General features: G+C 38.2%; 1 protein-coding gene across 5 annotated transcripts in view; it reads left to right on the forward strand.

Annotated features, from left to right (window-relative positions):
* The window catches only part of APC (APC regulator of WNT signaling pathway), a 149,042-nt gene extending 128,495 nt beyond the window's left edge, over positions 1–20,547 (forward strand). For 3 of the 5 annotated variants that reach the window (XM_042945219.1, XM_042945245.1, XM_042945226.1), the window contains exons 11-17: positions 1,019–1,114; positions 2,667–2,720; positions 6,409–6,548; positions 7,102–7,179; positions 8,313–8,429; positions 10,986–11,200; positions 12,946–20,547. In XM_042945219.1, the coding sequence (XP_042801153.1) occupies positions 1,019–1,114; positions 2,667–2,720; positions 6,409–6,548; positions 7,102–7,179; positions 8,313–8,429; positions 10,986–11,200; positions 12,946–19,525 (7,280 nt within the window). In that variant the 3' untranslated portion in view covers positions 19,526–20,547. The remainder of the gene's footprint in view (positions 1–1,018; positions 1,115–2,666; positions 2,721–6,408; positions 6,549–7,101; positions 7,180–8,312; positions 8,430–10,985; positions 11,201–12,945) is intronic. The other 2 variants (XM_042945234.1, XM_042945253.1) reach the window with 1 other exon arrangement.
* Positions 20,548–23,022: the final 2,475 nt, after the last annotated feature.

A 23,022-nucleotide genomic window follows, 5' to 3' on the forward strand; every position in this document is an offset into this window, starting at 1 on the left:
TGAATGTATTTTAAATTTACAAATTTTCAAGAATGAGAAAATAGCAGAAATGGTCCTTTATATCTGTTTGTCCTAGGGATGAGGAAAACTGGTAAGATACTTTACTGAGAGAATATTGTCTTTATGGAATTGTTTTCTCTGGGTATCTACAATCATGTAACAACTTGTATTTTGTGATCTTAAGAATTGTTCTCAAAATGGTTAAATTAAATATTATTACTTCTGAAAAATAGACTTTTAAAATTTTGATTTCACATAATGAGTTTTGAAACTTTGTACATGGTATTAAATGTGAAGGTATATTTTCTTGGACGTCTCTTTAGATTTTTGTTTACTCTCTATCTATATAGTAAGCTTTCTCTACTAGGTTCATACTGTATTTCTTCTTTTTTTTTTTTTAAAGTTTTTACTTACTTATTTTGAAAGAGAAAGGAAGGAGGGAGAGAGAGAGAGAGAGAGAGAAAGAATCCCAAGCAGGCTCCACACTGTCAGTGCAGAGCCTGATGGAGGGCTCAAACTCAAGAACTGTGGGTTCATGACCTGGGCCAAAACCAAGAGCCAGCCACTTAACCAACTGAGCCACCCAGGTGCCCTATACTGGATTTCTTTATTACATTTGTACACAGCTAAGTGTTTTTAACCCACACTCATGACAATAGTTTAAATAGAAATTATAACAAAACAACTTTATACCAAAGTGTTTTTATTCTTTTATATATTCAACATAATTTTAAATTATTATTTGAGTTATAGCATAAACCTGCAAGGGATTTATGCTAACAGATTTGGTTAAAGGCAGGTAAGTGGTAAATATTTTTCTGGAACCAAGAAAAACCCTTTACTCATATTTTCTTTTCCATGTTTGTCGTATTTATTCATCTATTCAGCAAATATTTGTTGATCTACTAAACTACTATGCATTAGGGATATTAGCCTTGTTTTTTTTTATTAAGTATAATAAACATTATTGCTTTTGAGAAAACAAAGCATTATGTTTTGTATCAATTTTATTTTTCAGTGCCAGCTCCTGTTGAACATCAGATCTGTCCTGCTGTGTGTGTTCTAATGAAACTTTCATTTGATGAAGAACATAGACATGCAATGAATGAACTTGGTAAGACAAAAATGTTTCTTAATGCCGTAGAAGAAACCAACATTTTTCATCATCGTTGGAGTATAATGCCACATGTTTCTATTACCACCTGCTTCCTCCTTGTAGGAAATGATTATACTCTTGTTTCCGGAGGAAAAAAAAAAGGTGGTTTTTTTTTTGTTTTGTTTTGTTTTTTTCCAACTTTTTTTTTTATTTATTTTTGGGACAGAGAGAGACAGAGCATGAACGGGGGAGGGGCAGAGAGAGAGGGAGACACAGAATCGGAAACAGGCTCCAGGCTCCGAGCCATCAGCCCAGAGCCCGACGCGGGGCTCGAACTCACAGACCGCGAGATCGTGACCTGGCTGAAGTCGGACGCTTAACCGACTGCGCCACCCAGGCGCCCCAAAAAAAAGGTTTTTAATGATAGGCACTGCTACCTTGTTTAAACTAACTTGACTTTTCAAAATCTTAGACAGCAGTTAGCAGAACTACTAACTGGGCTACTCCTTGCCCCTGTTGCCACAGTAGACCCTATGTGATAGTTGATGAGGAGGGTAATTTAAATTATTTTGAAATGTGGAGCTAGGCGATTGTTCTTGAACTCAGTCACTTCTCATGGACACCAGAAGAAATTATTATTAAAATTCTCATTTATCTTTGTGGTTATCAGCACTTTGCTGGATTTTCATGGTAAGCAGCATAATATCTCTGAAACTGGTTAATGAAGAAAAGCATTATGGTCTAATTTAAGTTAGAAATATTCCACTAGTTTTGGAAGGATTACTCTTTTGTGTATGTGTTATCACACACTCTAAACCTTTTATAACCTGCATTTTTGTGCACCCCATTTTTCATGTAACGGTTTTTCTTTGATTTCTAGGTTCATTTTGCACATGTGGTATTTATAATTGCATCATGCTGAGCCATCTCATGTGAACTGGATCTCTAGTCGTGCCACAAGCAAGAACCGTACACTGAGTTCCCATCTTAGTGTAGCTGTGCCCTTGCTTTTCATGCTGTTTATTTTACATTACACTCCAGCCCCCACTTTGTATTCCTACCACCCTCATCATTGTCATTCATCATTTATCTTAAAAGTCACAAAGTCATGAGACTCTTAAACACAGAGAACCTAAATGGCCAAAAATGAGTGTTGTCTCCTTCAGAGTCATCACTTTGGGGGGCTGTGTACTTTGTGAGCTCAGGCCTGTCCTCCAGCCGTGCTTTTCTTCCCACAGGCCCTTGCAGTTGGCCCATCTGATTCTCTTTCCTTCCCCCACCCCCCAGCCTCCCATGGAACTGAGTGTGGTCTTATGAGTTTGCCCCTCCTTACTACAATCTCAGCATTTGTGAAAATTTTACATTTGAGTGTTTTTTTAATGCTAGTAATTATGGGAAGGGGATAAAAATCATGAATAAACAAGAAAACTAATCCAATTTTAAGCTACTACAAAGGTTTTCCTGTAAATGTCCCTGTGTTCCAATGAACTGTAGATTAGGACTGACACATTGATCATCTGAATTTCAAAGTAAAACCTAGACTCAGTATTTGTTCCTCTTCCTTCTTCAGGTAGGAAGGCTACCCGGGGCATTTCATCACAGGAGCTAGGGCAGGGGCTTGCAGGTGAGGAGCAGGATGGGGCCTCTGGGGGTGTGACTGTTGGCACAGAGCCACAGGGGGTTACCTTCTTCTCATTCCTAGCCTCTAAATTTGTATGAAGCAAAAGAAAGATCAAGGTTTGTGGATTGTGCGGAGATGGAGTAATTAAGCACAAGGTATCTGATAGTGAGGGATAAGGAGGAAAGAAGTCCCAAATAGATGAAGGGACATTCCAAAGCCCAGTCTGCTGGGACTGTCATTTGTACATAGAAGATTCTACAACTTACCCAGGTCATTTAGGTTTGCATCAATTAGTATCACAGGTTGTAGACTGTAGTATCAGTGATATATACATTGATTAAATGCCCACTCTGTCCTAGAAACCATGCCAGGCCCTGGAGGTAAAAATGATGAAGATATGGTTCTGACTTTCAAGGAACTCATGGCTTATTTGTATTAGTATTTCCAAAACTAGATCATAATAATCACCAGAGGTATTTGTCAAACCATATAGATTCCCTGGCCCTGTAGCAGGCTTAGTAAAGCAGTATCTCCAGAGGGGGTACCTAGGAATCATTTAATAAGTGACCCAGGTGATTCTTATGATAAGGAAATTTTGTGAAACACCAATATATAGAATATTTATGTTGAGTCCCTAATGTTTATTTTAGAATGAGACGTTTCATGCTAATGGTGATATCGAAAACCCAAGTAAAAGGAAAAAATACACCTTTTAAAACTAAGAATCCTCTTTCTATTATCTTTTTTTAATATAAGTCTAAATTAAGGATTCTGTTGAATGGTTTCTTTTGAAACCATTGGTCCTCTATTAGCTTTAAGGTTATGAGGTACCACATTGGATTATATTTGGTCCATCTGGACCCCTTTTTTAAAACACAGACACTGAGCAGAATGTGAAAAAAATTATGCTTATCATCTTTGCATTACCTTGAAAAAGCCTAAGTTTTCTTAGGGCATCTATTTTTTATTCTATCAGTCATAAATTCACATCATATTTTTGTGAATCCATTTATAGTTTTCACATATATATTCATTGCCTTAAAATTTACAGAAATTTTTTTTCATTTGCCTGAAATCATAAAAGATTCTCTCTTTTATCTGATATCCTAAAATTTATTGAATGTTCCTTTTTCTTCATGGTGTTGCTGATATTGACAATATCTTTCTTTAATCATTGTTTTCAGAACCCAGTCCTGAGTTTTTTAATTTTTCTGTTCAAAAAAACTCTTTGTTCATTTAGTGCCTTCTTGAGACCTTCTTTATTAGATCATTTCACTTTCTTAAGAAAGTGTCACAGATACTGATATAGCAGGCAGGATTTCATATAGTCACAAAGCATAGTATGTTTTGTTTTGGTATTGATAGCCTGCTCTATAATGCTCGACATCTTGGTGATCTTATCAGTATATAGGGCCACAGTCTTCAAGTCATCAGTCACTCCCATTTCCATTCATGAGTCAGAACTCTCACTTCTTCTACTGGCTCCTTCTAGTAGTAAGCTCCTTAATACTTTACTCAAGTATTAAATGGTAGAAATTCCTCAGAGTTCTGTTGTAGGTTTTCTTTGTCTCTCCCTAGGCAGTATCTTCCAGTCCATGGCTTCATTTACAGTGTTTTTCAGATTTACGTCTTAATCTGAGTTTCAGACACATTATCAAATCGTTCATCTGACATCTTCATTTAGATGGTTTTTCACACATTTTTAACTCAACTGCCCCAACTGAATTTGTTATCTCCTTCGTCCCCAAATCTCTGTCCCTTCCAGGGTTCTTTTTCCCAGAAAATGGCATGCCAATCAACCCAGTTGCTCAGGAGACAACCTCGGGAGACATCCATGACTGTCTCCTCCTTATCCCCTACATTTAGTAACTGAGTACTTTCATTCTGCTTCTTAAATCTGTCTCATCACTGCTCTCCTTTTCATCTCCAGTTCAAGCCACTGTCGTCTCTTCTGTTCTGCAGTTCTTTGTCTTATTTGTCTCCACACGTCCAATTGTAATCCATTATGCACCTTGCAACCATAGGAGTCTATTTAGAGCACACATTTAATTACTCCTTCTCCTGTCTGAAATCCTTGGTGTGACATATAAAGTCTTGCATGATGTCTCCACCCATTTTTATAGCCTCATCTTGTGACCTTCTCCTTGTTGCTAATTTAAGGTTCAGGGGTTCTTGCACTTACTGTTTCATCTGCCTAAAATGCTTTTGTATTATTCCTGTCCCACCCATTTTAGATACTCATTCATCCTTTAAGTCTTAAACTCTATTTCCTCAGCCTTTTTCTTGATCCTCCCAATCTAGGTTAAATCCACCTATTACCTTGACCTGTGCTTCTTCACAGTCCATTTTACCTTAATTAATTGTTCAGTGTCTGCCTTTCCTCTAATCTATAAGCTCCATAAAGATAGTGACTGTATTTTGTTCACTGGCTATGTATTTTTCCATCATCATGGGTGGTTGGAGGAAAACCTTCCTAAATATGGTTTGGATTTTCCTTAACCAAATTAATTTTCACTTATCTATGTTCAAACTCATCTGTCATTACTGCTAGTCATAAAGATTTGCACCAGCCTTCCTACAGTTAATTCCCCTGGCTTGGAATTCTTGACCCCAGTTAGAACTTTTACAAACTTGCAGATTCCTCTACATACTGACCCTTCTAAATCATTTACAAAAATACTAAATGTACAAGTCCTCTTTCAGATTAATAACCTGACTGTTAAGACTTAGAATTTCCAAGAATTGCCTGTTTATATCCATCCTCCTTTTTTCTAAGCCACTTCTCTGTGACAAAACAACATCCCTAGTCCCATGATGATTAACATTGATGATGAATAATATTTTGAATAGCCTCCATATGCATTTTTATTTTTATTCACCTGCTCACCATTTTGCTTTACCTTTTTTATTTTGTTCTGTTTTGTTACTACCCCTTCCTTTATGTCTTTCCCTTTCCTTTTCCTTCATTTTTCTCCTTGCCTTCCTAGTGTTGACCATTGTGGGTCGAGCATACCCAGTGGTGGGAATCACAGAGAAAAAAATACTCAATTCTAGTGTAGTTGGTATTTGACACTTGAGAGTATCAAAGAAAAGTCAGAAAATTTTTTAAATATATAAATATATATGCATTTTTTTAAAATATATATGTAGTTTTATAGAACTTAGTAATAAGTTGAACAGATAATTCTTTTTCATAAAAAAAAAAAAAAAAGGCTTTGCTTCATGCCGTTTTATTTAGAAATCTCAGGGTTCCTAAGGATAATTCTTTGGCAAACCAAAAACATTAATTAGGCCATAGTGTATAACATTGAAGAATGTAAAGTTCTAATAATAAAAATAAGTTACCTTTTTCTGCCTTCATGCGGGAAGATCTAGTGTTAGAAAGTAGCCTTCATCAATGAGAAGATACAGTGTGTGTGTAGTAAATAGAGTATAATTGTTCACTTCACTAATGCAAGGGTTTGAAGGGTGGAGAAAACTGGCAGAAAATGGAGTAATTATCATTTGTACTTTATGAGTGCATTTCACAAAAGTTCTTTATAACGGTTTTTGTAGCTTGTAGTTCTAAAGACATACTTAAACCATATATTCTCATTCTTTGAGATTTTTTCCTAGTAATTAGTTTTTAAATTTGGTATTACTTGTTTTATTTTAGATTATTGTCTTTTTCCTCTTGCCCTTTTGAAATTAGGGGGACTACAGGCCATTGCAGAATTATTGCAGGTGGACTGTGAAATGTATGGGCTAACTAATGACCACTACAGTATTACATTGAGACGATATGCTGGAATGGCTTTGACAAACTTGACTTTTGGAGATGTAGCCAACAAGGTATGTTTTAGAAGATCTGTTTCTTAAGATCTCTCTGGTATGAGTTAGTTTCATACAGACTACCTTTCACTAATTTTTTTTTTCCTTTCCTCATTAGACATTCACTAATAAAAAACCTGAACTTCACACACCACTGCATATTCTTACTCATTACGTTGTCTTACACCTAAACAAAGGCAAAACATGGAACACAGTAGTGGATTTATATAATTGCATTTAAAATACTGTTCCTAGGAATGAGAGCAAAAATCTGAAAATCCCGATGACGTATGCAAGTATACACATATATTGGTTCCGTCCAAATAAGAGACTTTACTTTAAAACCCTTTGCTTACTATTTCTTATCATTTATTCATTTTATTTCTCCAGTATACTAAGAAAAGAACTGATAGCAAAAGACTTATGTAATCTGGTTTTACATCTTTTATGGATAAAATATTAGGATGATTAAAATGAGACCGTTAAAACTGGATTTGAAGTTTATTAGACAAAAATAAAGCACAGCTTCATTTTGCCTTGTTACTGACCCTCTGTTCCATTTCTAATTTTACAGGCTACACTCTGCTCTATGAAAGGCTGCATGAGAGCACTTGTGGCCCAACTAAAATCTGAAAGTGAAGACTTACAGCAGGTACTAGTTAGAATCACAAATGTTTTTTGGGGGTATTTGTGGGTTAATATCATGATTTAGATTAATTTAAGCTTTGGCTCAATATTTAGTGTCTTATGTTTCAATTATGGTTACATTAATACCAGAATAAAGGAAATAATTATATTGTAGGAATTCCTTTTGGCACCATATTAGCATTTAGGAGGAATTTCTTTATTAGTAGATTTCTACTCTTAACAGTAGCATTAAGGAGCGCCTAGGTGGCTCAAGTGGTTAAGCATCCGACTTCGGCTCAGGTCATGATCTTGCAGTTCGTGGGTTCAAGCCCCGCATTGGACCCTGTGCTGACAGCTCAGAGCCTGGAGCCTACTTCAGATTCTGTGTCTTCCCTTTCTCTCTGCCCCTCCCCCACTTGCATTCTGTCTCTCTCTCAAAAATAAATATTTTTAAAAACTTTAAAAACAAAAAAAAGAGGTTAGAGTGGAAGAGAGCCAAAGCATAAGAGACTCTTAAAAACTGAGAACAAACTGAGGGTTGATGGGGGGTGGGAGGGAGGGGAGGGTGGGTGATGGGTATTGAGGAGGACACCTTCTGGGATGAGCACTGGGTGTTGTATGAAACCAATTTGACAATAAACTTCATATATTGAAAAAAATAAAATAAAATAAAAATAAATAAATAAATAAAAACTTTAAAAACAAACAAAAAAAAAGCATTAAAAACAAAACAACTATAGAGGCACCTGGGTGGCTCAGTCAGTTGAACATCCCGGCTCTTGATTTCAGCTCAGGTCATGATTCGAGGGTCATGGATCAAGCCCCAGGTTGGGCTCTGAGCTGAGCATGGAGCCTGCTTAAGATTCATTCTCTCTCTCTCTCTCTCTCTCTCCCTCTCTCCCTCTCTCCCCCTTTCCCTCTCCCCCTCTCCCCCTCTCCCCCTCTCCCCCTCTCCCCCTCTCCCCCTCTCCCCCTCTCCCCCTCTCCCCCTCTCCCCCTCTCCCCCTCTCCCCCTCTCCCTCTCTCCCTCTCTCCCTCTCTTCCCTCCCCCTTCCCGCCCCTCTCCCCCACTGGCACTCCTGCTCTCTCACTCTAAAAGAGAACAAAACTATAAATTATTTTATATTCAAATTATTCTAAAATTGATTTCATTTGCAGGTTATTGCAAGTGTTTTGAGGAATTTGTCTTGGCGAGCAGATGTAAATAGTAAAAAGACATTGCGCGAAGTTGGAAGTGTGAAAGCATTAATGGAATGTGCTTTGGAAGTTAAAAAGGTACCTTTGAAAACATTTAATATTCTCATTCGGATTTTCATCTTTGGTTACTTTTTCCCATCCCTGAGATTCCTTAATTCGTGACCCGCTTATCTCATCAGTTCTTATTCTTAGACTGCTCTAAACTCCTACTAAAGTATTAAGATGGAAAAGATTGTACAAAGTGTCCTAGGGTAAGTCAGGGTTTTTCGGATTTGACACTGTTGGCATCTTGGACCTGATAATTGTATGTTTTAAGGGACTGACCTGTGCCTTGTATGGTGTTTTGCAGCATATTTGGCCTTTGTCCATTAGATACCAATACACTTCCCCTCAGTCATGACAGTCAAAAATGTCTCCAGATATTACCAGATGTGCCCCAGAGGGGCAAAGGGAAAGAATCATCCCCAGTGGAGAATCACTGTGTACGTAGTGTTAGTGTTACTCTGTGCTCTCCAGAGTCCTCAGTTTTGACAGTCACCCTATCAAGAGGTGATAAGACCCAAGGGCAAGGAATTCCTCAAATAATAGTTTGCTTACAAAAGGAAATATCACCAGATGGCATATCTACTTCATAAACTAAGCTAATTTAAAAAGAAAAGCTTAAACTTGAAATCTGGGACTAAGCAGGCTTCCTTTCACCCAACCATTCCCCCTGGACCCACAGCCTACATTATTTTTCTTCAAAATGTCCTTTTTTGAGAAGATAAAGAATTTGGGAGTTTTGTTTATTTATTTGTATATGTATTTTTGTGAAATTATTTTATACCAGGAAAACCCAAGAAAATCAACTGAAATATAATTAGAAATAGGAAAAGTATTCAATTAAAAAACTGGTTATAACAATAATATTCAAATATACTTAGGGTCTGCATAAAAAATACCATTAAAACGCTCTTGAAATAGCAGAACACTTGTATTTCTTACAGGGAAAAACATATACAAATGGCCAAGAAGCACTTAAAAAGATACTCAACGTCATTAGTCATGAGGAAAATATAAATTAAAACTAGTGAGATACCATTACATATATTGGTTAAAATGTAAAAGATTAACCAAGTGTTGTCTAGGATGTTAAGCAGCTGGAATTCTCATACACTGCTGGTGGGAATGTAAAATGGTATATACCACTTTGAAAAACATTTGGCAGTGTTTTAAAGTTAAACATATACCAACCATACAACCCAGCCATTCCAGTTCTAAGTGTTTACCAAAGAGAAACCTCTGTTCACACAAAATCTTAAACACAGATGTCAGCAATTTTGATAGCCAAAAACTAGACAGAACTCTAAAGTATATCAACAGGTGAATGGGTAAAGAAGTTATGGAATGTCTACAATGGAATACTATTTGGCTATTAAAAAAATGAACTATTGGGGTACCTGGGTGGCTCATTTGGTTAAGCATCCGACTTTGGCTCAGGTCATGACCTCTTGGGCCCCGCGCTGGGCTCTGTGCTGACAGCTCAGAGCCTGGAGCCTGCTTCAGATTCTGTGTCTCCTTCTCTCTCTGTCCCTCCCCTGCTCGTGCTCTCTCACTCTCTCTCTCAAAAATAAACATTTAAAAAAATGTTTTTTAATGAACTATTGACACATGCAGTAATCTATAATGACAGAAACAGATCAGTAGTTGCTTGGGGCTGGCAGTGGATTACAATAAGATACCAGGAAATTTAGAGCATTGATATAAATGTTTGTTATACACAACTTGCTGTTTTTATTTAATATTAAATCTTAAACATCTTTCCATGTCAGTATATAGAGGGTTTTTTCTGGGTTTTGTTATCATGAAATGTCATCTTTTCAGAATGCACACCAATTCCGTCTCATAGTCTAATATGAGCTCTTGTCAGGGTTGCCTGGGTGACTTAGTTGGTAAACCATCCGACTTCAGCTCAGGTCATGATCTCACAGTCCATGAGTTCGAGCCCTGCATCAGGCTCTGTGCTGTCAACTCAGAGCCTGGAGCCTGCTTCAGATTCTGTGTCCCCTTCTCTCTGCCTCTCACCTGCTCACACTCTGTTTCTCTGTCTCTCTCTCTCTCAAAAGTAAATAAGCGTTAAAAAATTTAATATGAGCTCTTGCAAGATATGTGTGTACCATCTAAACACATAGAATAAAGTTCATAAAGGTCATTAGTTTAGTATTGTGTTCTGCTTGTTCTATGGGGATATCACTTAAGTTCCATTTGGTATTTTATGAAAGTTGTCCTAAATGAAGAGTTCCTAATACTTTGCCCATGAGGGGCAAGGAGCAGGGGAGTTGTGCAATAATAATAACTTACTCAAGGTGTGCTGGGGTGGCCCAATCGGTTGAGTGTCCAACTCTTGATTTCTGCTCAGGTCATGATCCCAGGGTCAGGGGATCAAGCCCCACATCAGGCTCTGCACTGAGTGTGGAGCCTGCTTGGGATTCTCTCTTTCTCTCCTCTGCCCCTGTCCCCTGCTCACACTTTCTCTCTCTCTTTAAAAAAATTAAATTAAAAAAATTAACAACTTACTCAATAGAAGTAAACACAGAAGTTGGAAGAGGCACATTCCAACTCTAATTAGATGACGCATGTTCTGTTTCTTAATAGGAATCAACCCTCAAAAGCGTATTGAGTGCCTTATGGAATTTGTCAGCACATTGCACTGAGAATAAAGCTGATATATGTGCTGTAGATGGTGCACTTGCATTTCTGGTTGGCACTCTCACTTACCGAAGCCAGACAAATACTTTAGCCATTATTGAAAGTGGAGGTGGAATATTACGGAACGTGTCCAGCTTGATAGCTACAAATGAGGACCATAGGTAAGTTTTACATTACTTTTAAATGAATTAGTGTAGAATTCTTACCCTTAAAAAGACCCAGTTGTAAGTAGTGTTTTGTTTAATTGTGCAGGTTCTAAGCCAAATTGTATTTATTCTAACAAAAGTTTATAGTATCACAAAGATGTGTACAAGTAAATAAATGACACTTAAAAGGTATAACCCATACGTAGGGAATAAAAAGTTACAAATACTACAAAGAACAAAATCTCATTGTATATGTTAGTATGGCATAAAGGAGTATAAGGTTTATAAAGAACAAAACTTAGGTGTATAATCCAGAGAACACAGTAGTTCATATTCTTTCTAACGGTGTCTTAATAATCATAATGTCATTTAACCAACAACCATTTATCTAACTAGGGCTGTGAAACCTAAGAAAGTATCTGAGATACAAGGCACACATTTTCAGAACTTAGGCTCTGTATTTTGTCAACAAAAATATGGGTATCTTTCACAGCATATTTATTTATTATCCAGTATTGCTTCCCATTTTCAGAAAGTCCATAAGGTGCTTTAGTAACAGTACTTGTAAAGAATGTGAACATCTTCTCTTTAGGTTTTTGATGCACAGACTAACAAGCCTTATAGCCCTTTCTGCTATGCAAAGAAGACCTCTTAAATTCAGTAAGCACTCAGCTGTTTGCTGGACTGCTGAGAGAACTGTCATGTTAAGGCTCACTGCACACCCTTGCCAATCAATTTTAAAGCCCTCTAAAGTTGAACATGCTGTCATTAAACTTCAGTTTACCGTGCATTAAACAAGCTATAGCTCTTTCAAGTCCCAAAGTTCTCAACCTTTGGGACTCTCAACCTTTGTTTTAAAGTTACCTTTAAATTTCCAAAACCTTTCATTAGAAATAACAAACTACGTGCACAGTTTGACAGCACATTTGTAAGGGAGATGGCAGTACCACAGACTCAATCCAGGGACATAGAGGTTATTCTAAAATGTCAGTTTGCCGGCCTAGGAGCTTACATAAAGCTTACAGCTTTATGACTATATAAAGATCCATTGATCGATTCTTCCACGTCTTCCACTACGTCTTATTAGTCGACATTGTGGCACCCATCCATAGATTAAGTTACCACAAAGTCCCTGTTTAGCATAAGATTTCATGATATATTTATTGGGGAACTCTATGACCATATGAACAAGGCAGATGTGTCTGCTCAGGCAAAAATTTTAAAGGCTATTGGGTCAGAATAGGAAATACAGAATGTGTTAAAATTAACACTTCTTTTAGTCTGACAGATGAGTATTTTTTTTTTTTTTTTTTTAAATTTTTTTTTTTTTTTTCAACGTTTATTTTTATTTTTGGGACAGAGAGAGACAGAGCATGAACGGGGGAGGGACAGAGAGAGAGGGAGACACAGAATCGGAAACAGGCTCCAGGCTCCGAGCCATCAGCCCAGAGCCTGACGCGGGGCTCGAACTCACGGACCGTGAGATCGTGACCTGGCTGAAGTCGGACGCTTAACCGACTGCGCCACCCAGGCGCCCCCTGACAGATGAGTATTTTTAAACAATAAACATTAAACGAACTAGGAACAAATGGAGATGTGAAACGCTTGAAATTTGTAGTATAAATTGGTGCAGTTTTATTGTGCCTATTAATCAGTTTTAGTAGTTATCTTTAGATTTAAATTTGTTTTCTAACCTTTTATTTATTGTTATAATAAGCAGATTTTTACCTTAATTTTGGGATCTCTTCTTTTTATTTCAGGCAAATCCTAAGAGAGAACAACTGCCTGCAAACCTTATTACAACACTTGAAATCTCACAGTTTGACAATAGTCAGTAATGCATGTGGAACCTTGTGGAATCTCTCAGCAAGAAATCCTAAAGACCAGGAAGCATTATGGGACATGGGGGCAGTCAGCATGCTCAAGAACCTCATTCATTCAAAGCACAAAATGATTGCTATGGGAAGCGCTGCAGCTTTAAGGAATCTCATGGCAAATAGACCTGCAAAGTATAAGGATGCCAATATAATGTCTCCTGGTTCAAGCTTGCCATCTCTTCATGTCAGGAAACAAAAAGCCCTAGAAGCAGAATTAGATGCTCAGCATTTATCAGAAACTTTTGACAATATTGACAATTTAAGTCCCAAGGCATCTCATCGTAGTAAGCAACGACACAAGCCAAATCTTTATGGTGACTATGTTTTTGACACCAATCGACATGATGATAATAGATCAGACAATTTTAATACTGGAAACATGACTGTCCTTTCACCATATTTAAATACTACAGTGTTGCCCAGCTCCTCTTCATCAAGAGGAAGTTTAGACAGTTCTCGTTCTGAAAAAGATAGAAGTTTGGAGAGAGAACGAGGAATTAGCCTAGGCAACTACCACCCAGCAACAGAAAATCCAGGCACTTCTTCAAAGCGAGGTTTGCAGATTTCCACCACTGCAGCCCAGATTGCCAAAGTCATGGAAGAAGTATCAGCCATTCATACCTCCCAGGAAGATAGAAGTTCTGGGTCTACTGGCGAGTTACATTGTGGGACAGATGAGAGGAATGCACTAAGAAGAAGCTCCACTGCCCACACACATGCAAACACTTACAACTTCACTAAGTCAGAAAATTCAAATAGGACATGTCCTATGCCTTATGCCAAATTGGAATATAAGAGATCTTCAAATGATAGTTTAAATAGTGTCAGTAGTAGTGATGGTTATGGTAAAAGAGGTCAGATGAAGCCTTCCATTGAATCCTATTCTGAAGATGATGAAAGTAAATTTTGCAGCTATGGTCAGTATCCAGCTGACCTAGCCCATAAAATACATAGTGCAAATCATATGGATGATAATGATGGAGAACTAGATACACCAATAAATTATAGTCTTAAATATTCAGATGAGCAGTTGAACTCCGGAAGGCAAAGCCCTTCACAGAATGAAAGATGGGCAAGACCCAAACATATAATAGAAGATGAAATAAAACAGAGTGAGCAAAGACAATCAAGAAGTCAAAGCACAACTTATCCGGTATATACTGAGAGCACTGATGATAAACATCTCAAGTTTCAGCCACATTTTGGACAGCAGGAATGTGTTTCCCCATATAGGTCAAGAGGAGCCAATGGTTCAGAAACAAATCGAGTAAGTTCCAATCATGGAATTAATCAAAATGTAAACCAGTCTTTGTGTCAGGAAGATGACTATGAAGATGATAAGCCAACGAACTATAGTGAACGTTACTCCGAGGAAGAGCAGCATGAAGAAGAAGAGAGACCAACAAATTATAGCATAAAGTATAATGAAGAGAAACATCATGTGGATCAGCCTATCGATTATAGTTTAAAATATGCCACAGACATTCCTGCCTCACAGAAACCACCATTTTCATTCTCAAAGAGTTCATCTGGACAAAGCACTAAAACTGAACACATCTCTTCAAGCAGTGAGAATACATCCACACCTTCATCTAATGCCAAGAGGCAGAATCAGCACCATCCAAGTTCCACACAAAGCAGAAATGGTCAGACCCCAAAAGCCACCTCCTGCAAAGTTCCCTCTATCAACCAAGAAACAATACAGACTTACTGTGTAGAGGATACCCCAATATGTTTTTCACGCTGCAGTTCACTATCCTCTTTGTCATCGGCCGAAGATGAAATAGGATGTGATCAGACAACACAGGAAACAGATTCTGCTAATACTCTACAAATAGCAGAAATAAAAGAAAACAGTGGGACTAGATCAACAGAAGAGTCTGTGAGTGAAGTTCCAACAGTGTCACAGCACATTAGAACCAAATCCAGCAGACTTCAGGCTTCTGGTTTATCTGCAGAATCGACCAGGCATAAAGCTGTTGAATTTTCTTCAGGGGCCAAATCTCCATCAAAAAGTGGTGCTCAGACACCTAAAAGTCCACCAGAGCACTACGTTCAGGAGACTCCACTCATGTTTAGCAGATGCACTTCTGTCAGTTCACTTGATAGTTTTGAGAGTCGTTCGATTGCCAGCTCCGTTCAGAGTGAACCCTGCAGTGGAATGGTAAGTGGCATTATAAGCCCCAGTGACCTTCCAGATAGCCCTGGACAAACCATGCCACCAAGCAGAAGTAAAACCCCTCCTCCTCCTCCTCCTCAGACAGTTCAGAGTAAGCGAGAGGTACCTAAAAACAAAGCCCCTACTGCGGAAAAGAGAGAGAGTGGACCGAAGCAAGCTGCTGTAAATGCTGCAGTACAGAGAGTCCAGGTGCTTCCAGATGCTGATACTCTCTTACATTTTGCCACAGAAAGTACTCCAGATGGATTTTCTTGTTCATCTAGCCTGAGTGCTCTGAGCCTCGATGAGCCATTTATACAGAAAGATGTGGAATTAAGAATAATGCCTCCAGTTCAGGAAAATGACAATGGGAATGAAACCGAATCTGAGCAGCCTGAAGAAGCAAATGAAAGCCAGGTAAAAGAAGCAGAAAAACCTACTGATTCTGAAAAAGATCTGTTAGATGACTCAGATGATGATGATATTGAAATATTAGAAGAATGTATTATTTCTGCCATGCCAACAAAATCTTCACGTAAAGCCAAAAAACCAGCCCAGACTGCTCCAAAATTACCTCCACCTGTGGCAAGGAAACCAAGTCAACTCCCTGTGTATAAACTTCTTCCATCACAAAACAGGTTACAGGCACAAAAACATGTTAGTTTTACACCAGGAGATGATATGCCACGGGTGTATTGTGTAGAAGGGACACCTATAAACTTTTCCACAGCTACATCTTTAAGTGATCTAACAATAGAATCTCCTCCAAATGAGTTAGCTGCTGGAGAAGGGGTTAGAGCAGGAGCACAGTCCGGTGAATTTGAAAAACGAGATACCATTCCTACAGAAGGCAGAAGTACAGATGAGGCTCAAAGAGTAAAAACCCCATCTGCAACTATATCTGAACTGGATGACAATAAAACAGAAGAAGGTGATATTCTTGCAGAATGCATTAACTCTGCCATGCCCAAAGGAAAAAGTCACAAGCCTTTCCGTGTGAAGAAGATAATGGACCAGGTCCAACAAGCATCTATGTCTTCATCTGGAGCTAACAAAAATCAGTTAGATGGTAAGAAAAAGAAACCTACTTCACCAGTAAAACCTATACCACAAAATACTGAATATAGGACACGTGTAAGAAAAAATACAGACTCAAAAAATAATTTAAATGCTGAAAGAACTTTCTCAGACAACAAAGATTCAAAGAAACAGAACCTGAAAAATAATTCCAAGGACTTCAATGATAAGCTACCAAATAATGAAGATCGAGTCAGAGGAAGTTTTACTTTTGATTCACCTCATCATTACACTCCCATTGAAGGAACTCCATACTGTTTTTCACGAAATGATTCTTTGAGTTCTCTAGATTTTGATGATGATGATGTCGACCTTTCTAGAGAAAAGGCTGAATTAAGAAAGGGGAAAGAAAATAAAGAATTAGAAGCTAAAGTTACCAGCCACACAGAACTAACCTCTAGCCAACAATCAGCTAATAAGACACAAGCTGTTACAAAACATCCAATAAATCGAGGTCAGTCTAAACCCATGCTGCAGAAGCAGTCCACTTTTCCGCAGTCATCCAAAGACATTCCAGACAGGGGAGCAGCAACTGATGAAAAATTACAAAATTTTGCTATTGAAAATACTCCGGTGTGCTTTTCTCGAAATTCCTCTTTAAGTTCTCTTAGTGACATTGATCAAGAAAACAACAATAACAAAGAAGGTGAACCTGTCAAAGAGACAGAGCCCCCTGACTCACAGGGAGAACCCAGTAAACCTCAGGCATCAGGTTATGCTCCTAAATCATTTCATGTTGAAGATACCCCTGTTTGTTTCTCACGAAATAGTTCTCTCAGTTCTCTTAGTATTGATTCTGAAGATGACCTGTTGCAGGAATGTATAAGTTCTGCAATGCCAAAAAAGAAAAAGCCTTCAAGACTGAAGGGTGATAATGAAAAGCATAGTCCCAGAAATATGAGTGGCATGTTGGCAGAAGATTTGACACTTGATTTGAAAGATATACAGAGACCAGATTCAGAACATGGTTTATCCCCGGATTCAGAAAATTTTGATTGGAAAGCTATTCAGGAAGGTGCAAATTCCATAGTAAGTAGTTTACATCAAGCTGCTGCTGCTGCATGTTTATCTAGACAGGCATCATCTGACTCAGATTCCATCCTTTCACTGAAATCAGGGATCTCCCTGGGATCACCATTTCATCTTACACCTGATCAAGAGGAAAAACCCTTTACAAGTAATAAGGGCCCACGAATTCTAAAACCTGGGGAGAAGAGTACATTGGAAACTAAAAAGATAGAATCTGAAAATAAAGGAATCAAAGGAGGAAAAAAAGTTTATAGAAGTTTAATTACCGGAAAAGTTCGTTCTAATTCGGAAATTTCAAGCCAAATGAAACAGCCTCTTCAAACAAACATGCCTTCAATCTCTCGGGGCAGGACAATGATTCATATTCCAGGAGTTCGAAATAGCTCTTCAAGTACAAGTCCAGTTTCTAAAAAAGGCCCACCCCTTAAGACTCCAGCCTCCAAAAGCCCTAGTGAAGGTCAGCCAGCCACCACTTCTCCTAGAGGAACCAAGCCATCTGTGAAGTCAGAATTAAGCCCTGTTACCAGGCAGACATCCCAACCAGCTGGAGCAAATAAAGGGTCTTCTAGATCAGGATCTAGAGATTCCACTCCTTCAAGACCTGCCCAACAACCATTAAGTAGACCTATGCAGTCTCCGGGGCGGAACTCAATTTCTCCTGGTCGAAATGGAATAAGCCCTCCTAATAAATTATCCCAGTTGCCAAGGACTTCATCCCCTAGTACTGCTTCAACTAAGTCCTCAGGTTCTGGGAAGATGTCATACACATCTCCAGGCAGACAGATGAGCCAGCAGAACCTTACCAAACAAACGGGTTTATCCAAGAATGGCAGTAGTATCCCAAGAAGTGAGTCTGCCTCCAAAGGACTAAATCAGATGAATAATGGGAATGGATCCAATAAAAAGGTAGAACTTTCTAGAATGTCCTCAACTAAATCAAGTGGAAGTGAATCTGATAGGTCAGAGAGACCTGTATTAGTACGCCAGTCAACTTTCATCAAAGAAGCTCCAAGCCCAACCCTAAGGAGAAAATTGGAGGAATCTGCTTCATTTGAATCTCTTTCTCCATCTTCTAGACCAGATTCTCCCACTAGGTCCCAGGCACAGACTCCAGTTTTAAGTCCTTCCCTTCCTGATATGTCTCTGTCCACACATTCATCTGTTCAGTCTGGTGGATGGCGAAAACTCCCACCTAATCTCAGTCCCACCATAGAGTATAATGATGGAAGACCAGCAAAGCGCCATGATATAGCACGCTCCCATTCTGAAAGTCCTTCTAGACTTCCAATTAATAGGTCAGGAACCTGGAAACGTGAGCACAGCAAACATTCATCATCCCTTCCACGAGTAAGCACTTGGAGAAGAACTGGAAGTTCATCCTCAATTCTTTCTGCTTCATCAGAATCCAGTGAAAAAGCAAAAAGTGAAGATGAAAAACATGTGAACTCTGTTTCAGGAACCAAACAAACTAAAGAAAACCAAGTATCCACAAAAGGAACATGGAGAAAAATAAAAGAAAATGAGATTTCTCCCACAAATAGTACCTCTCAGACCACTTCCTCAGGTGCTGCAAACGGTGCTGAATCAAAGACTCTGATTTATCAAATGGCACCTGCTGTTTCTAAAACAGAAGATGTTTGGGTGAGAATTGAGGACTGTCCCATCAACAACCCTAGATCCGGAAGATCCCCAACAGGAAATACTCCCCCCGTGATTGACACTGTTTCAGAAAAGGGAAATCCAAACGCTAAAGATTCAAAAGATAATCAGGGAAAACAAAACGTGGGTAATGGCAGTGCTCCCATACGCACCATGGGTTTGGAAAACCGCCTGAACTCCTTTATTCAGGTAGATGCCCCAGACCAAAAAGGAACTGAGGCTAAACCGGGACAAAGTAACCCTGTCCCTGTGTCAGAGACTAATGAAAGTTCCATAGCTGAGCGTACCCCTTTCAGTTCTAGCAATTCAAGCAAGCACAGTTCACCTAGTGGGACTGTTGCTGCCAGAGTGACTCCTTTTAACTACAATCCAAGCCCTAGGAAAAGCAGCGCAGATAGCACTTCAGCTCGGCCATCTCAGATCCCGACACCAGTGAACAACAACACGAAGAAACGAGATTCAAAAACTGACAGCACAGAATCCAGTGGAACTCAAAGTCCTAAGCGCCATTCTGGGTCTTACCTTGTGACATCTGTTTAAAAGAGCTGGAATGATGAAACTAAGAAAATTATGTGTTAATTACAACTGCTATGTAGAAATCTTGTTTCAGATGAAACTTTAAAAGACTGAAAAATTTTGTAAATAGGTTTGATTGTTAGAGAGTTTTTGTTCTGGAAGCCATATTTGATAGTATACTTTGTCTTCACTGGTCATATTTTGGGAGGCACTCTTGATAGTTAGGAAAAAAAATGGTAAAGGCAAGTATATTTGTACAGTATGTTTTACATGTATTTAAGTAGCATCCCATCCCATCATACTTTAATTATTGCTTGTCTTAAAATAATGAACACTACAGATAGAGGATATGATATATTGCTGTTCTCAATCATTTCTAGATTATAAACTGACTAAACTTACATCAGGGAGAAATTGGTATTTATGCAAAAAACCATTCTGTTTTAGTCCTTGTGAATCCATCTAACATTATAATTAATCATGTGGCTGTGAAATTCACAGTAATATGGTTCCCGATGAACAAGTTTACCCAGCCTGCTTTGCTTTACTGCATGAGTGAAACTGATGGTTCAATTTCAGAAGTAATGATTAACAGTTCTGTGGTCAAATTATGTGCATATAGATAGCTACAGTGTAACAATTTACACTATTTTGTGCTCAAAACAAACAAAAAAAATCAAAAAATCTGTGTAACTGTAAAACATTGAATGAAACTATTTTACCTGAACTAGATTTTATCTGAAAGTAGGTAGAATTTTGCTATGCTGTAACTTGTTGTATATTCTGGTATTTGAGGTGAGATGGCTGCTCTTTTATTAATGAGACATGAATCGTGTCTCAACAGAAACTAAATGAACATTTCAGAATAAATTATTGCTGTATGTAAACTGTTACTGAAATTGGTATTTGTTTGAAGGGTCTTATTTCATGTTTGTATTAATAATTGTTAAAAAGGCCTCTTTTAAAAGCTTATATAAATTTTTTCTTCAAATTCTATGCATTAAGAGTAAAATTCCTCTTACTGTAATAAAAACAATTGAAGCTAACTGTTGACATTTAACCATTCCATGCATTGGCACTTAACCATTCCTGAAACTTACTATTCTTATATGAGATTAGCTTAGCACTCCTGGTGTTTAATATTTTTTCTTACTCCACTGGGGTTGATTTAAAACAGATTCATGGAATAGCAATGTGCACTACCTAGCACAGGACTGGACGTTGAACATAATAGGCCCACATAGAGTATTTCTTTTTTCTTAATAGTCTCTTTACTTGAAAATTGTATTGATTATTCTTAGGTATAAGTAGTCTCTTCCATGCCTGTCTTGCAGTGTAACTGTCTTGTCCCTTCATCTACCCTCTGTTGCTACTGGGTCTGGAATGAACACCTTTTATCACCCTATATGTTGGGGCAAAATTCCAGCAGCTGATTGTAATCAGCATTTTGCCATGCTCAGAAAATGCAAATCACACGGAACTTCAAAGGTTTAACACCACTATGAGATTCAAAAGACAATTTAAAAACCTCTGCCTGTTAAGGAATACTGTTTCTGGTGGGTAGAGTTATGGGGTACATGTGCCATTGCCCCCTTCTTCACAGAGCAGGGAGAGCCTCCTTCATGAAGTAAGATAACTAATACACATATTAACATATTTTATCTTCCCAGAATTTGTCCTGAATGATCAGAGGGTGAAAATGATAAATGCTCACATACTGAATAAATGAAAATTTACTTTTAGTGATAAAATTCATGCATTCTGCTTTGGGGGAAGAGAAAAGATATTTAGGTACAGTGGGGATACTGGGAAAAGTGGTTGAGAAGGAGTAAGCACATCTGCTTGATGCCCCTGAAATCACATGTGGTTATGTACCCCTTACATGTGTTTATCAATGCCAGTAAATCCTCTAAAGCCCATACTCTTTCCACTGTCCCACTTTGCAAACACTTCAATTTACTGATCTTTGGAATATATCTACATTTAAATTTTTGTCATTTTATCTAAATGAATCGATCGATTGTGAATAATAATAATAATAATAGTTGATGTATTTCTCAAAGGCTGCCTTCTCCAACAGGGATACGCACATATAGGTCATATTTCCTTGCTCTTTTAGTCCTGATTTTCTATTTTTTTGAACTACTGCATGCCAGTTTTTATGAGCACTTCAAGTACTTTTATGGAAAGAGATGGGATGTAAATCGATTAGAATAAAATTGCCTTTTTCAAGGAAGAAAAATTAAAAAAAAAAAAAAACCATCAATGCTGGGAACGAAAAAAAAAGATGTCTTCCACCTGCCAGAAAGCTCAAGAAGTACTGTAAGCAACACCTACTGTCAGATGGTCCTGTCAATCGACATTGCCTGTGGAGGAAAAAGTTGCTATATGAGACTCTTCAGTTTGAACAGCTCTGAATTAGGAAAGGGGCAACCTTCAATTCTACTTCTAGAAGTTTGCAGTGTGCTGCCATAACTGATAGCAGGCCAGATGGTCCCAGTATATGCTTGTTGAAAATGGTAACAGCGCAGTGTAGAGAATAAGAGTTATGATACCTGTTGAGAGAAGCAGGGGGCAGTGCCCCATCTAGCTTCCCACTGCAGCAAACAACTCCCAAGGCGGTGGGTTTCAAACTGGACTGCATCTGAGTTACCAGAAGTGCTTATTAAGACGCAGCAGAGCCACACCCCGAAATGGCTCATTCTGAACAGGGCCCAAGAATTTGCGATTCTAAGAAGGGGTGAGGTGTTGCTTGATGCTGCTGGTCTGGCAACCATACTTTGAGATCGAGTGACTAAGTTACGATGAAGCTCCTTGAGTGATTGCCTTCAGTTCTAGCTATTCCTCTCAACCGGACCTTTTAATCTGACAAAGTATTCCAACAAATAAACTTTCCCCTGCTTTAGGCATGAATGCTAAGCTATAAAATCTGATACAGCCCATCCATCTCCACTCCCAATAATAGACAAATTTAGCAGACATGAATTAATTCTAAACACAATGACTATTTCTGAGAAATTGGCTTATGTTCCCTTTGGAACAAAGTTATTGAAAAGGCAAATTTCAGCAAGTACATAGTTTGGATTTGCAGTAAGATTGGGACAGACTATGAAAAGGGAACTTTGAAGTTGACAATTATTTTAGATGAAAAGATAATGTGCCTGACTTGCTAATATACTGTGGGAGTGATTAACAGCCAATTAACTGTGGCAAATTGCTATTTGAGAATAAAATTTCCAAATTACCTGAGTACTAAATGGAACGTTAATGAGAGGGAAATAATGAAATGAAGGGTAAGCCCAAAAGAAACAAATAGCACTGTAAGTAAAAAAAAGTTTTTCCCATAAAATATGCAAGGGATGAGGCTTTTGCTGAGGATGGGAGCCAGCTGCACTGTTATCTGAATTCAGGTTATCACGTAGTGTTTTTGTATCTAAAATACGAAAAGAACAGAGTGCCAGAAATGCAAAAGGTAAGTTGCCAAGAGCTGAAGAATATTTGAGTAGTCATATTATTAAAAT

This window comes from Panthera leo, chromosome A1, assembly GCF_018350215.1.
Source record: "Panthera leo isolate Ple1 chromosome A1, P.leo_Ple1_pat1.1, whole genome shotgun sequence".
In the NCBI taxonomy this organism is placed as follows: Eukaryota; Metazoa; Chordata; class Mammalia; order Carnivora; family Felidae; genus Panthera; species Panthera leo.